Here is a 17033-nt window from a genome sequence, read left to right as displayed (position 1 = left end):
ACAAAGATGAGACTAAGAATACTATTTTGCAGGGAAAACCCACTTCTTCTCTCAGCTTATTTTCACAATGCAAAGTAACCACTCAAAAATGCAACTTTCTCCTCATTTGGTGCAGAGATCAAGGGGAAAATGCATCTTTAAACAAGAACCATTGTATCTTGACTTTCTTCTTATACCTGTGGAGGAGGATACAGTTTTCACTACGAGCAGAGAGCCTCCAGACCTCGAAGTTATAAGAAATCTCAGGAACCCTCTAGCTCAGCACCTTCTTTCTACAGCTTAAAAAGCACGTCCTGGACCAGGCGGGCGCATCAGACATCACTCCCGGTGAACAGAAGGCACAGACGCTGCCTCATCCACGGACTCCTCAGCAGTGGAAATCTCCACAAAGACAACGCCGCCCACGGCCACACACGAGCTCAAATGATACAGCCTGCTCTTCACAATGAAGGATTCCAAAAGCCAATTCTCGACAGCATCTTATCCAAGGGATCAGTGGTGAATTCCACCCTCACTTCACGGGAAGATGTCCAAAGACCTGGACTCAGGGCATCTTCCACTGTCGGATCAGGTGCCAGAGTGGGATTCTGATATCCACTCTTCCCAGTGAGGTCAGCACGGTCCTCCCCTGGCAGGGCCTCCGTGGTGCCTTGGCTTTAGGGCTGACGGTCACAGTGAGGTGACGGTCACGGTGAGGACCCTAAAGCAGTGTTAAAACTGCACTAGCTGACCAGGACACACTGGCTGTGTCTCTCATGTCTGCCCCATTAGACGGTGGGTGCCTGGAGTTTGGGACTGAGTCTTCTCATCTCTCTGTCCTGAGTACTTACTGTTTTGTCTCAATCACAACAGAAGCTCAAAAAATGTTTTCAAAAAGGCAAATGACAATGAATGTCTAGAGCAGGAAACAGAAAAGGGTCTTAGCTGTAACCATGGTTAAGTTTCCTTTCTTGCAGATGACAAAAATGGAACCTAGAAAGTTCAAGTGTCAGAAATTACAGGACTGATTTTTGGCAACATCACGGCAGAACTTAAGTCTCCTAAGTTGCAATCCTGTGGTCTTCCTGCGTCCGGTACCGACGGTGGATGCCGTAACTCGGCGAACAGCCTTGGGATGAACTCCATCGACAGAGCCCCTCGCACGCGCATCTGCCTTTGGCTGAACAGAGAGGCTACAGGGCCCGCTGAAGACAGCACAGCCTGGAGGCAGGGCCCAAAGCCGGAATCCCAAATCCGCCCTCGCACTGCCCAGGTGGCCTTGAGAAAGTCACTCACAATGCCCCAGTTCCTTCATCAGCAAAGTGGGAAGTCCCCAGGCCAGTGCTCATTAGGGAGCTTAAGGCAGGGCCCTGACCCATCAGCACCGTCCCTCCCGCAGCTGCCGAAGCGAGTGGGTGATCTGGCTGGGATGCCTTGGTGTACATGCGAGGCATCCCTGTCGCCACAGCCAATATGTAAGCTAAAAGCGACAAACGTTATGAAAATGCAAAAACATTAAAGTCTTCATAACCTCTGGCTCTTTCTGGAGATTCAGAAATTGGCAGATAAGCTAATCTTATATTACAGTTCCTCTCTCTGATTTTTTCTTTTTAAAAAAACCTGGTCACTGAAGAGGATAATCTCTCAGAATGATAAAAATTATAAAATTTCATTCCATATTTGCAATGATTCCATATAGGCGTGTCAGAAGACCAGAAATTAACAGTTTTAGGCTCAAGACGTGGAATCCCCGGTTAGACCAGTGGTCCCCCCAGCCAGGAATGAGGCTTCTGGTGGGGACACCAAAGGCAATGTGGGGGTGGTACCTGCCTGAGAGGTTTAGGGAACTGCCCCCAGTATCCCTGGCTTCCCACGACAAATCTGACACCATGAGGACATCCATGCCCTTTGTCTGTTCACATTTTTAGTCTCCTTCATTGATGAGGGTAAAGAGTTCCTTAAGTTTCCTCTGAGCCCTGCACGCGACAAGGTCTTCATTCTGCATTTTCTCCTTGTGGCCTCGGGGCATGGGTCCATGATGGACATGGTCCCTCAGCCAACGTTCGCCCTGTTGTCAGCCTCCATGAAACCAGCCACGTGAGCAGCCTCCTCCTGAGGAGTGGCTTTAAAGTCCCTTACAGAGAATTACCATGTGAGGGAGAGTCTGGGAGCTATGGTGGCAAGACGTGAAGACACCCAGAGCAGAGTCTGGATGGGCCCAGGTTTGAATCCGGCCTCCAGGCAACCCCTGTGAACCCTGTTTTCTCATCTGAAAAGCTGGGATTTCCAACAGTGTCTGCTGCTTAGTATCATGGGGCTAAATGAACCAATCTGCGTAAGGAGGCAGCACAGTGCGTGGCACAGGTGGCGCTGGGCCCTGCTGGCAGAGGCAGGCATGCTCCGCTGCTGCTGTGTTGGAGCAGGCAGCAAGGGCGAAGCTGAACGCTCTCGGAAGGTTCAGAGTCACGGCCCAGACTGCGCAAGTGTGAAAACAATGACAGGACAGAACAACGATTTAAGAAATCATGTAACAAAAGCATGTTACACACACGGCCTTCTCTGAATCCCAACAAAGTCTGAAGTAGTCAAGGCAGATGGAATTCCTCCCATCTTATAGGTGAGAAGACTGAGGCTCAGAGACAGGAGCACCTCCTCCCCAGGCACTGCACGAGCGACATGTGGCACTGTGAAAGCCAGAACAGGTCCCCAGCCCCTGGAGCGCAGGACCCACCCGTGATAGCTCGCTGCCCCTGGGGACATGATTAACGGCCCCTGCAGGGACACCCACAGAGCTCACGATGAGCAGCACACGTGGCTGCGCTGCTCCCGGCACCCACCCGGCTTTCCCGGCTCCTCCCGGGCAGTGGCCCAGTGCTTAGGCAGTGTCGCTCCGTGTACCCACTGCTGCCCCTCAGGATGCTGCCCTCCAGGCTGGACTCCCAGGCCGCGACCACATACGGGCCCTGCAGCTTCGGGCAGCTGTCTGTCCTCGGGGGATTCTCCCATGATGCTAACTCAGGCTCAGGGCAGGCGCCTCAGGGCAGCCCCTGGCCACCCACCCGCTCAGAGTGGCACCTTCTGAAAGCCGACTCTGCCCAGGGCACCGCTTGTCTGTGAAGCATTTCGTGACCACTCCTCGATCTAATAATCAGTCTCTCAGGACGTCCTCAACTCTGGTCAGTGGGATGACGCAGCCGGCGGGAGGCCCGCTGGAAGATCCCCGGGGTCCAGCCTCGTGGGCCCCGGTCACGCTGGGGGAAGTGCGGGCAGCCCGCGCGCTCAGACTTCCGAAGCGGCCACTGCCGCGCCTCCAGCACCTCGGGGGGAGGTCCTGACCCTCATCAGGCTGGGGTCAGTGGCACCTTGGTTTTAAGGCCTCATGCCTCACAGGAGCCGTAACAACTTGAAAAGCAGTGCTTCCAGGTTCCCACGATCTGGCAGGACCGCCATCCTCAGCAAGGCCAAAGAACCGCCTCCAGGGGTTTAGGGTCAGAGTCCTAAGTCCAGACACAACTGCCTGATCAGTTCTATCTTTTATCATAAGAACCCTGCCTAGTGACCTGCTAGAACACTGCCCCTATCTGGTTCCCAGGGAAACAGAGCTACAACTGGGCCCAAAAAGGAAAGCTGAGGAGAAGGCCAAGCTCTGGGCTCCCTGCAAGGGCCGGGGGTCAGGACCACCCCAAATATCATCCTGCATCACCGAGCAGCCCCAAGAGGTGTCCCCAGCGTGGGGGCCCTCCTGTGCAGAGCACGCCTGATGCTCACAGGTCACAGTGGGAGGTGCATCTCCAGGTTGTGGGAATGGGAATTCTCCCAGTGCAGAGGAGCCGAGGTGAAAAAGAGGTGGAGTCTTCAGAGAGGACCAGCATCCTGTCCACTGTGGCCCTTTGGATTTGGCAAAGGAAAGTCAAGACAGGGAAGCGGTGACAGGAAGCTGGGGTGGGCCGCCTTCCACTCAAGGGCCGCCCAGTGAAAGGGCCTATTTCAGCACAAAACCTTCCCTGTGCCACCCCCCCATTCCTAATCCCCGAAAACAGAGCTTCTGTCCTTGTCTTCAGAGAGCCACACCAACGGCGAGGAAAGAGAAGGCACATCCTACTGTGACAGCATCCTTTACACACTGCTACGTGTTTGCATAACAGGATCTGGGGACCCTCTCTGAAGGGACCCTCCGCGAGCCTTATGTTTCATTCAAGAGATTACCATGCAGTTTGCATTCTACTTCGTAACATATCTACCCTCATTTCAGGCTATAAATCATGTTTTCATTACTTAAAATCAAATAGAAGTAACACTACAGAAAGACGCACCACCCTTATCCTGTGGCTTCAAGTGCCCCTGGTACCCTGCCACCCACCCATGGAGGTGCTGTGACCCGCTTAAGAAGCACCCATCATGGAAGGGAAGGCTCGGTCAGCGAGCCGTGAGGGCGGATAGACTCCTGGGCTGGCCCAATGCTTCCAGTGGGCTCTGCTGCCTGTGCCGGGGGCTCCTGTGGCGGCTGCTCCCCAGTGCAGAGGAGGCTATGGCTGCAGCACTGCCCACCTCTCCTGGGGGTAAGGGGTAAGGTGCCCTGGACTGGGCATATGGTGTGCTCTAGATGCTCAGAGCCCACTGCTCAGGACTGTTTGCACACAACCCTGGAGTCCCGTCCTTGCAGGGTACATAGATCCAAGTCTGAGATAAACTTGTTCACAGCAGCCTCATGTTTTCTCATTATTTAACAGCAGTGTTAGTCAACTGTGTCCATTTTACAGATGAAAGCTCCAGAGGTTACTTGACTAGGGATTAGAGAGCCGGTAAGCAGCAGAGGGAAAAGCAGAAAGTCTAGGTTTTCCAGCCACCAAACCTGGTGCCCTCTCCACTGCCCGGTACCCCTGCAAGACCGCTGCCTCCCCAGCCTCCACTGCCCTGCTCTCACCATGCCCATCTAATGAAGGAAAAGAAAGGCTGGGAAAATAACTGGACCACTTTACATGTAGCTTCCCTTTTTAATTTTCCAGTGCAATCTGACAGTGGGTCTCATTCATTCACAAATGCCTCCGTGGGGTGTGCTAAGTTTTCATGTCAAGGGTGTGACAGAAGAAGTGAGACAGAGAAAGGGTAAAGAACCCATTCCAGGTCACACTCATTTCACTTCCAGGACACTGCAGTACCTGAGGACACAGACCCAGATGAATTTAGCTGCTCAGTTGTCATTTTCTTACGTTTCCTGCTACTGATTTATTCAGTACACCTCAGCAGCCTTGTTCCCAAGAAAAATCCACTGTATCTTACTAAATCTCACTGAGATGATAATTTCAACATAGTTCAAGTTAGTCGATTCAGTCTGTCACTATGTTCTGAGTAGCTATGATGTAGCAAAATGGCTGATCACTCAAACGGAGTCATGTTTCAGAGGAAGATGGTGCCAGGATGAGCGGCCGAAGCTGCGCGGCCTCTGCAGGCCAGGGTGCTCAGCACAGAGGCAAGCAGCCGCGTCCAGGCCTGCCGGGGGCTTCCAGTCAGCAGACGAGACAGGAAACAGGGAGACAAGTGCTCTGGCAGAAACGGCCACACAGGAGCAGGGAGACGGGCTGGGACCCTGGACCCCGGGGAGCTAGGGTAGAGTGGGGCTTTCAGGAGGTGGTGGATAGGCTTATGTTTATGTTATGTTATGTTATGTTATGTGTGATGTGATGATGTGATGTGATGTGATGTGATGTGATGTGATGTGATGTGATGTGGTGATGTGATGTGATGTGATGTGATGTGATGTGATGTGATGTGATGTGATGTGATGTGATGTGATGTGATGTGATGTGATGTGATGTGATGTGATGTGATGTGATGTGATGTGATTTTTTGAGACAGAGTCTCGTCCTGTCGCCCAGGCTGGAGTGCAGTGGCGTGATCTCAGCTCACTGCAACTGCCGCCTCCTGGGGTCAAGCGATTCTCCTGCTTCAGCCTCTCAAGTAGCTGGGACTACAAGCACGCACCACCACACCCGGCTAATTTTTGTATTTTTAGTAGAGATGGGGTTTCACCATGTTGGCCAGGCTTGTCTCGAGCTCCTGACCTCAAGTGATCTGCCCGCCTTGGCCTCCCATAGGGCAGGGATAACAGGTGTGAGTCATTGCGCTGGGCCCTTTTTCATTTTTTAAAAAATATTATTGTCTATACTTATGGTCTGCAACATGATGCTGAGATACAGAGAGAAAAGGTCACTATACTGAAGCGAATTAACATACCCATCAGCTCACACAGTTACTCACTCTCTTTTTCTGTGGCAAGAGTAGCTACAATCCACCCATTTAGCGAAAACCTCAAATATGATACAAGACAATCAACAATAGCCCCACTGTAAATGAGGCCTCTGGCCTTCTCCATCCTACATACCTGCTACTTTGCATCCTCAGACCTACAGTTCCCAGTGCCCCTTCCTTAACCATGTAACCATGGTTTTATTCTCAATCTCTGTATACTCAACTTGTTTTGTTGTTAAACTCCACGGATGAACTATCCTGTATTTTTTTTCTTTTTGCTACAGGGTCTAAGTCTGTCACCCAGGCTGGAGTGCAGTGGCACAATCACGGGTCACTGCAGCCTCAGACTCCTGGACTTAAGCACTCCTCCCCTCTCAGCCTCCTAAGTAGATGGACCCACAGGCACATGCTACCACACCCAGTTAATTTTTAAATTTTTATTTTTTTCTTTTTTTTTGGTAGAGACAGAGTCTTGTCATGTTGCCCAGACTGGTCTTGAACTCCTGGGCTCAAGCAATCCACCCACCTTGGCCTCCATTTCTAAGGGTAAAAAAGAGCTCCCAATGTGTAGACAAGAGAGGGGGTGGGGAGTGGGCCAGAGCCACAGAAAGGCACAAAGGCAGAGGGATGTCACCTGGGGAGCCGTGGGAAGCTCATGTGTTGGCACCATTCCCTGGAACTCAGACCTCCAGGTCCAAACATCTGTGCTCACACCTGTCACAGCAGACTACCTTGGACGGGAAGCACATGAGTCTGCCTCACACTGAGACATCCCTCTCTAAGGACCATTTCCACCTGGGGGTGCCACTCCTACCGCCTGCTCATCACATGGGGTCCACCACGTTTAATGATCTAAGGGGGTCAGCCTGGGTTCCCTGAATCAGACTCCACCCACCATGCTGAAATGATCTCAGGGTGCCAGCCTGGGCTCCCCTGCATCAGACTCCACCTACCATGCTCTAATGATCTCAGGGCTCCAGCCAGGCTCCCCTGAATCAGAGCCCACCCACCATGCTCTAATGATCTCGGGGTACCAGCAGGGTTCCCCCAGATCAGAGTCCACCCACCACGCTCTGATGATCTCGGGGCACCAGCCTGGACTCCCCTGGATCACAGGTCCACCCACCACGTTCTAATGATCTCGGGGCGCCAGCCTGGGCTCCCCTGCATCACAGTTCCATGCGCCATGCTCTAATGATCTCGAGGTGCCAGCCTGGGCTCCCCCAGAAGACAGTTCCATGACCACTCTCTAATGATCTTGGGGCACCAGCCTGGGCTCCCCTGGGTCAGAGGTCCTTAGATATTGACAAGGTTCCCCTCGGCAAATTCCTGAAGTTTAGGAGTGAGGAACTAAATTCCATTCTTGTTTTTCAATAGAAACCCACAAAGTGCTCTGGAGTGACCACCACTCAATGCGTATAACCTCAGCTAAATGCAGGAGTTAGTTTCACTCCGCAAACATGTTTTTCAAGCAAGGTATAAAAGTCTGTGAAAATATTTAGAGAGCAGCAAGAGAAGTGGATGAAAGTTTTAAAAATGGCTTGCATCAGTATAACAGATCAAGTTAGGACATGGTCACGAAGACACAAAAGGGGACACAATGGAAGGTCCAGAGCGAAGGCGACACAGAGCCAGACCACTGGTGCCCTCTGCTGATTGAGAGGCCACCACACAGAGTGTCACCGAGGATGGTGTGAGCAGAGGCAGGCACACACTCATGAAACAGTGTGAGAAGAGGCAGACACACCCACCCAGGAGACAGTGTGAGCAGAGGTAGGTATGTGCACACTCACGAGACAGTGTGAGCAGAGGTAGGTATGCACTCGTGAGATGGTGTGAGTGGAGGCAGGAGCACACACTCATGAGACAGTGTGAGCAGAGGCAGGTACATGTACACTCATGAGATGGAGTGAGCAGAGGTAGGTATGCATATACTCATGAGACGTTGTGAGCAGAGGCAGGTACACACACAAGACAGTGTGAGCAGGTGCACACACTCATGAGATGGTGTGAGCAGAGGAAAGCATATGTACATTCATGAGACAGTGTGAGCAGAGGCAGAGGCGCACACACACATGAGAATGTGAGCAGAGGCAGGGGCACACACTCATGAGATGGTGTGAGCAGAGACGGGCACACACGTGAGATGGTGTGAGCAAGGGCAGGTGCACACAATCACAAGACAGTGTGAGCAGAGGCAAGCATGTGCACACTCAAAAGAGTGGGAACAGAGGCAAGCATGCACACGAGGCAGTGTGAGCAGAGGTACGTATGCACACACTCATGAGATGTGTAAGCAGAGGCAGGGCACACACACATGCGACTGTGAACAGAGGCACATGCACACTTATGAGACGGTGTGAGCAGAGGCAGGCGTATACACTCATGAGGGTATGAGCAGAGGCAGGCATGTGTACACTCATGAGACAGTGTGAGCAGAGGCAGGCATGTGTACACTCAAGATGGTGTGAGCAGAGACAGGCACACACTCATGAGGTGGTGTGAGCAGAAGCAGGCGTGTGCACACTCATGAGATGGTGTCAGCAGAGGCAGATGTACACTCATATGGTGTGAGCAGAGGCAGGTGTGTATACACTCATGAGATGGTTTCAGCAGAGGCAGGCCCACACACATGATACAGTGTGGGCAGAGGCAGGCACATGTACACTCATGAGACAGTGTGAGCAGAGGCAGGCACACAATCACGAGATGGTGTGAGCAGAGGCAGGCACACGTGGTGTACCCTAATTCAGAAACATATTAGAAATTAAAGCAGCAAAGTTGGGGTTTTTTAATGTTTATCTGAAACATATGCTTTTTTCTCAATGAACCTTAAGAAAACCTTGGGTGAAACAAGTTCTAAATATAGGAAGTGAGATGCATAGAAAGGTCAAGGCCTGCTGGCAGCACATTCTGAAGTGCACACAAATTGGGGAGGGAGGTGACTGGAAGTACCAGGCAGCTCCGAAGGGAGAAACCCCAAGAGAAATATGTCACTCATGCTAATTCCCTGCGTGACCAGGCTTCTTCCAGGTGGCAACACCACAGCCTCTCGGGGCTCCAGGTCCAATTGAGACCTGAAGGTTGTGTTGTTATTTGCTGTGTATGGAGGCCTGCGTCCTCCTCAGAGGCCAGCCTGCCACCTGCCACCATCCCCACAGCCGTGTCCAACCCGCAATCTACTCCCACACACCAGTTACTGTTGAGATCTCTCCTGTTCCAAGTATGTACAGTCCTGTCGAGGCAGCTGCTACCCTGGGCACAGTCCCTCATTTTGCTTTCATGGAGATGCATTTTTTCTTATCAAATTATCAGAAAGGAGAGTTAAAGTTCTTTTTAAAATCTTCATCATCTATGTAGAAAACATTCCATGAGTTTATTGTGCTACAACTCCCCCTTCCACCAACTCCAAGAATGTCTTTTTCACAATCATCACAGGTAATAACTGAAAATAGATCAACAGCAGTTATAAATCCCTATCAGTAATCGATGGCAATCTGTCGCTTGTTCCTTGCATGAATAGAGATTTAAGCTAGGAGAGATGGATGTATGGGTTTAATCTGAAAATGTTTGACTTTTTAGGATACTTTAACCTCATGCAAATTTTCTATCATTTTCTAAGACAGTGTGAAGAGAACATCACTCTTCAAGGAGACTGCCTGTAAGTGCCAGACCCTTCAGCTGTGCATGGGGAACTCAACACTGCCATTCCTGACCACCCTTCTTAAGAAGAGTAAGGGTACAGAGAAAGGGTTTCTCGCTTGCGTTTAAAAAAATAAGTCACGAGCTCATCCACTTCTGCATATTTGTGATATTCATTCTAGCATGTGCTTGTGTGCACAAGAGTTCTACCACACTGCAGACTTCCACTGATTTGCAGAGATTCCGTGTGACACAATTAACAGATAAAATGTAAACACTGTTGCTTCTGACAAATAACCGATAGCTACATCCTAAAGAAGAGCCAGGCCCTCCAAATGAACTCTGTTTCTAGACACCCTCCCCAGAGGCCCCTTCTCCATGGCTGCTGTCTCCTTTCCTCCCCATAAGATCCATGGAAGGCCAGGTGTGGTGGCTCACACCTGTAATCCCAGTGCTTTGGAAGGCTGAAGCGGGCAGATCATTTGAGCTCAGGAGTTCAAGACCAGCCTGGGCAAAACAGTGAGACCTCATCTCTACTAGAAATTTTTTTAAAAATCAGCCAGATATGGTAGTGCATACCTGTGGTCCCAGCTAGTCGAGAGGCTGAGATGGGAGGATTGCTTGAGCCTGGGAGGCGGAGGTTGCAGTGAGCCAAGATTGCGCCACTGCACTCCAGACTGGGTGACAAGAGCCAAGAGCGAGACCCTATCTCCAAAAAAAAAAAAAAAAAAAAAAAACAAACAAAAATTCATGAAAAAGGATTTCAGGACATCTGTGAAGAAAGACACGGAAAGCAGCTTTAGAAGAGGGCAACTGTCTGCCGGAAGGAGGGTGCTCCTAACAACTCACGCCAGCTGGCCCTGTGATCGGCCTGCCCTCTCCACCTGTGATTCTACTTTCCACACTGTCTGCCCCTGCCCCACGCAGGGTGTGCACCGAAAGGTGTGTCTCAGATGCCCTCAGTCTCTTCATTAAAAGATGCCACCGTTCACCAAAATATCACACAAACTAATGGAAACAAAAAGAAGGAAGGGGCTACAAAAGAGCAGGAACAAAGAAAACACACGTGGGTCTCCAAGGACAGCAAACAACAGGAGCTTCTCTATAAGCACCCCTAATAAACAGGAAACGCCGCAAGAAGCCTCCCACCAGCCCAGGCACTGGCAGGGTAAAAGCACAATAAGAGAAAACACTACTGGAAGACAAAGAGGATAAATTGCAACTCTGATCTTTGCAAAGAGATTTGTTATAACGAAGTGATGATTTAAGCAATGCTGTCTAATCTAAGTTTGTGGTGCTTCTGGATTTAATTCATATTTGATTCATTGCAATGTGGAAGCCTAGTGATTTACAGGCGAGCTAAGTGCAAAAACTACAGAGCACAAGTATGTTTGCAAAACACATGAAGGCTCTAGAATGTTTTCCCTGCACTGCATTATGCACAGCAAGCTTAGGTCTGTGACTCCAGGCTTTTCCGGAGGCACCTGAAGCAGGAGGGCCTGGCGCCTTGCCCCACGGGCGCAACCGCTGCTGCAGATGACCTGATTCAGATGAGACGCAGCGCCGTGTGTGCTTCGAAGGGCGAAGAGCCAGGTTAAGCACGAGTCAAGCAGCTGTGCTGCTCTTTCCTGATCAGAGCAGGAACTCGCAGCATTTCACACTGGAAAACAGCCTTCCCCACGGGATGTAAATCTCAGTTCTGCTATGGCAGGAATAAAATAGAATTCTTGGAACTTAGACATGAATGTTGTGGAACAATTTCGTCTTTCTTCCTTGAGAGGCTGACAGATTAGGGAAATACTTAACAGAAGATCTATGCTGCCTTCAAAGTCTGGCAGAAAGAGTCAGTCTCTGGAAGCCACGACTGGAAATCACGAGATCCAGGGTAACTTGAAGGACGCGATCAACTTACGCCTGTGGACGACCAACAAGACCAAGAGTGCTCGGCAATTGTGTTAGTTTTCTGTTGCTTCTACAAATTGCCACAAACTTGGCAGCTTAACTCAAAGCCCACTTACAGCTGGGAGCAGCCGAGGGTGGTCCCAGCAGACAGCCAGAAAACAAGCCTGCGTCCTACAACCCCAGGAGCCACATGAGGCGAGAGCCCTGACACAGCCTGGTGGGGGCCTGGAGACCCAGGCCAGTGCCCTACGAAGCTACAGCCAGTACATACTGTTGAAGAGGCATGTGCTGTTGGAAGCCTCTGTGTTTGTGGGAATTCCTCTGCAGTGTATAATGACTATGGAAGCAGGGGCCGCAGTAACAAATGCCTGAAATGCGGGAGGAGCTCTGGATTTTGGCAGTGGGTAGAGGCTGGGAGGCTTTTAAGGAGCCACAGAAAAAGCAGAGCTTGCCTGGAATATCCAGGGGGCAGAAAGGCCATGCCCTACAGGGCCGTGGAGGCAGCTCCTATTGTGCTGAGGCTGGTCCTGCACGCGGGGGGTTTCCTGGTGGGGGGGACAGGGCAAGGGTGGAGGAGAGGGCAAATGGGGAAGAGCTATACAATGGTGGAGTAACAACAAGCACAGCGTCTCCGGCTGGCAAAAGGTGCTGAAATGAAAAGCCTAACTGATATGGTTTGGGTCTGTGTCCCCACCCAAATCTCATCTCGAATTGTAATCCCCACGTGTCCAGGGAGGAACCTGGCAGGAGATGACTGGATCACGGGGTGGATTTCCCCCTTGCTGTTCTTGTGACAGGGAGATCTGGTTGTTTGAAGGTGTGTGGCTCTTCCCACTTTGCTCTCTCTCTCCTGCTGCCTTGTGAAGAAGGCCCTGGCTTCCCCATCACCCTCCACCATGATTATGCGTTTCCTGAGGCCGCCCAGTCATGCTTCCTGTTAAGCCCGCAGAACTGTGAGTCCATTAAACCTCTTCATAAATTACCCAGTCCCAGGCAGTTCTTCATAGCAGTGTGAGAATGAACTAATACCCCGACTGTCAGGAGGGTGTGCCCCTAAGAAAAGGCCGAGGATGGGCCACACTGCATGTGGTTAGAGCCTCGGGAAGATCAGGAGGTCAGAGTGCAGTCTTAGGAAGGGCCTCTCAAGAAGCCGAGGAAGCACCTCACAGATCCTCAGGCAGAAGAGAGAGTGAAGGGTGAAGGGGAGGGTGAAGGGTCAAGGTGAAGGGTCAAAGATGAAGGGGGCAGTCCCTTGGCTGTCTTAGCAGGAGACCAAGGCAGAGAAGAGATCGTCTCTAAAAGATCTGCAGTTAGGCTCCTGTCTGAGGAAGTGAAGCCTCAGGAAATCTACTGAAGACCCACAGATTCTTGAGAAATGTGTTTCTGCTGAGACACTGTCAGCTTTGACCAATCGGCACAGACAGCAGACAAAACACAAGGAGGCTCTCGGACCCCCAACCTCCCGCTGGCAGGAGGGAGGTGCATAGCCACACTCAGCCACATGCCATGCTGCCCTCCATGTGGAAGGCAGGGCCCTCAGAGGATGGACATGGGGCAGCTGTGAAGTTAAAGCAGAAGAAGGGCCGGGCGCAGTGGCTCACGTCTGTAATCCTAGCACTTTGGGACGCCAAGGCGGGCGGATCACCTGAGGTCAAAAGTTCAAGACCAGCCTGGCCAACATGGTGAAACCCCGTCTCTACTAAAAATATAAAATTAGCCGGGCGTGGTGACGTGCACCTGTAATCCCAGCTACTCGGGAGGCTAAGGCAGGAGAATTGCTTGAACCCGGGAGGCAGAGGTTGCAGTGAGCCCAGATTGCACCACTGCACTCCAGCCTGGGTGACAGAGTGAGACTCTGTCAAGAAAAGAAAAGGAAAAGAAAAGGGAAGGGAAGGGAAAAGGGAAGGGAAAAGGGAAAAGGAAAGTGAAGGGAAAACAGAAGGGAAAGGGAAGGGAAAGGAAGGGAAAAGGGAAAGGAAGGGAAGGGAAAAGGCAAGGGAAAACGGAAGGGAAAGGGAAGGGAAAAGGGAAAGGAAGGGAAAAGGGAAAGGAAGGGAAAAGGGAAAGGAAGGGAAAAGGGAAGGGAAGGGAAAAGGAAAGGAAAAGGAAAAGGGAAGGGAAGAAAAAAGAAAAGGGAAAAGAGAAGGGAAGAGAAAAGGGAAGGGAAAAGGGAAAGAGAAGGGAAAAGGGAAAAGGGAAAGGGAAGGGAAAAGGGAAAAGGGAAGGGAAAAGGGAACAGGGAAGGGAAAAGGGAACAGGGAAGGGAAGGGACAAGGGAAGGGAAGGGAAAAGGGGAGGGAGGGAGGGGAAGGGAAGGGAAAAGGGGAGGGAGGGAGGGGAAGGGAAGGGAAAAGGGGAGGGAGGGAGGGGAAGGGAAACATACACAGAACCCGGTGAAAGCGGAATTTTGGATCGGGACGTCCTGGTGGCCAGCCTGATACATGAGCCAGGCCATCCCTACACATCAATATTCGGAAGCCAGAGTATAAGAGGGAAGATCAGACAGAATGCATTAAAAGTCTCTAAAAAGTCATTCAGCCTGTGGGACAAATGAAGGCAACATTTTAGAAACTACATATCAAAAACCACAAAGAATTTGTTCTGGCTTACATGGTAGAGAACGAGATCCTAGGAGGTATTTCTCCATAGAGCCAGAATTTAGAAAGTAGTCATTGATGATGACGAAACAAGGAGAACTGGGGAAGAGGGAGGCTCAGTTCAGCAACTCAGACATCTGCATTGACACAAACTAAGGTCCCAGAGCCCCGAGAGCCTGGAGAACCCAACGGCGGGCAGGAAGAAGCCTATGAGGCATATCACCAGTCAACGCGCGTGTGTGCATGGAACCGCTCTTACCAAAGAGGACTGGAAGGTGTGTGCATGGAACTGCCCTTACCAAAGAGGACTGGAAGGTGTGTGCATGGAACTGCCCTTACCAAAGAGGACTGGAAGGTGTGTGCATGGAACTGCCCTTACCAAAGAGCACTGGAAGGTGTGTGCATGGAACTGCCCTTACCAAAGAGCACTGGAAGACAGTCACCAAGACACTACAGGAAAGAGAGGAATCCCTGCTGCTCCCCACAACGTACAGTTTCCACATCAGGACACCTGTGTCTGCCTCACCAGAAACTCCAGCACCGTACTCCCCTGACCAAGGGGTCAACGTTCCCAGAACAGCTGATTCCAGCTTCAATTCTTAGAATCTCAAGATTCTAATAATTTCTGCAAACATCTACTCACAATATCATGGCTTCTCTGTGCATGCAACACCTTCATTAATGGCTAAATCTTTTCAGTCATGTGTCAATCCATTAGCAATACAAAACCAGTCTTACGAAATACCTCCAGTTACCTCCAGTTAGCAAGTACCTTAGAAAAGCCACACTTACTTCTGTTGTAGCAGGTCGCCAGCACACCTGTGTCTGCAGGGCTAGCGCTAATGTGCCAGATTTCACCCACTTGATGGAGGAGGACGTTTTTATTTATAATGTTGTTTTCATCGTCAAAATCTATGATGTGGATCTACAAATACAAGAAAAGAGCACATCAGGATCTCAAACACTTTCCTCAGTACCTTCATCAGACATCATGATTACAAAGAATAATCATATGCACATTTCATGACAGATACATCTTTAATTAATTGTTATTATGCCAACAGTATGTGCTTCTATAATTTAATTCTTACTGGACTCCTCTCCAAAGACAAGTTAGAAAATCCCTGTGGAGCATTTTTAAGATTGCAAGTTACGTAAGACTACCCTCTGGTCATATCCAGTCTTAAAGAAATAAGGCACCAAACGCTGTGTCCTCAAGTGGCTCTAAGACTGAGCCACTGTTGGTGTCACGGCCAGAGCTGCCCAGGGCTGTCCATATCAGCAAGGTCCTCCCAGCCTGCTGCACGGCTGCTAGGGAGGGCAGGGGCGGCAGGGCACAACTGCCTAATTAGGTCTGGGACTGACCGCGCCTGGCCCACTCTATCTATAATGGGCAGAACTCCACTCATACTTCAGACATGATTAAGGTGGGAGAGAGTGAGAAAGGGCTGTATATTCACACACTTTTATCCTCTTTTCAAAAACAAGTCCAACAGCCGCTGGTGCCTATTGTCTTATGATATTAAATAGTATAACATTTTAGCCACTACATAAGAAAGTTCAATATACTATCTCCATGCTTTCCAGGATAATTTTTAGAGGAATTAAAATGATTTCACATTTAATTTCTTACCAATACCCAAGTCAATGAGAAAACATAATTCCTCTTTTAAAAGTACATTTGTACTAAGAAAATATTCATGGGTCTGCACAAAAGATTTATATCCAAGTACGTTTACTATGGCATTGATTATTGAAATAAAAAAATTAGAAGTCACCTAAATGTTTAGTAATAGGAAACTGTTCAAATAAGTTGCAGTATTTGATGGTAATATAATACTATGACGCCATTCGGTGTACTGTAGACTACTCAGTGGCATGGAACGATGTAATATATGTTTTAGAAGAGAATACACAAAATAAACTGTACCAATGCTACATCCTTTTTTTTTGTTTTGTTTTAAAAATGTACGCGTGTCCAAATGAGAACTAGCAGGTAGCTGAGTGGTGTCTGGATGGTGGAATTACAGGTGGTTTTCCTTTACTTCTTTGTGCTTTATTTGCACTTTTAACATTTTTTGCCTAACTAGGTCTGAGACTGACTGTGCCTGGCGCACTCTGCAATACGTTTGCAATCTAACATTAAATGCTATTTTTAAACTGTCTCCACGATACCCAGTAGCACCTACACATCACCCAGGCCTCAGATGGCCCTTTCATTATTTCCAACTGTTCCTCTCAGGGTGTGATATGGCTTGGATCTGTGTCCCGTCCAAATCTCATATCAAATTGTAATCCCAATGTCGGACGTGAGGCCTGGAGGGAGGTGACTGGATCATGGGGGATGGGCCTTCACGAATGGGTTAGCACCATCCCCACCTGGTACCATCCTCACGATAGTGAATTCTCCTGAGACCTGGTCATTTAAAAGTGAGTGGCATGGACTAGGCGCGGTGGCTCACGCCTGTAATTGTAGCACTTTGGGAGGCCGAGGCGGGCAGATCATCTGACGTCAGGAATTTGAGACCAGCCTGACCACCACAGTGAAACTCCGTTTCTACTAAAAATACGAAAAATTAGCCGGGCGTGGTGGCGGGCACCTGTAGTCCCAGCTACTCAGGAGGCTGAGGCAGGAGAATGGCGTGAACCCGGGAGGCGGAGCTT

At 50.1% G+C, this 17033-nt stretch overlaps 1 protein-coding gene across 3 annotated transcripts in view; it reads right to left on the bottom strand.

The window, feature by feature from the left end:
- Nucleotides 1-17033, bottom strand: part of EIPR1 (EARP complex and GARP complex interacting protein 1) — a 192774-nt gene that overhangs the window by 143058 nt on the left and 32683 nt on the right. For all 3 annotated transcript variants that reach the window (XM_054476590.2, XM_054476591.2, XM_063649006.1), the window contains one exon: nucleotides 15162-15294. In XM_054476590.2, coding sequence (XP_054332565.1) covers nucleotides 15162-15294 — 133 coding nt within the window. The remainder of the gene's footprint in view (nucleotides 1-15161; nucleotides 15295-17033) is intronic.

Source organism: Pongo pygmaeus, chromosome 12, assembly GCF_028885625.2.
Source record: "Pongo pygmaeus isolate AG05252 chromosome 12, NHGRI_mPonPyg2-v2.0_pri, whole genome shotgun sequence".
Taxonomy (NCBI): domain Eukaryota; kingdom Metazoa; phylum Chordata; class Mammalia; order Primates; family Hominidae; genus Pongo; species Pongo pygmaeus.
This window is presented reverse-complemented; position numbering and strand designations above follow the sequence as displayed.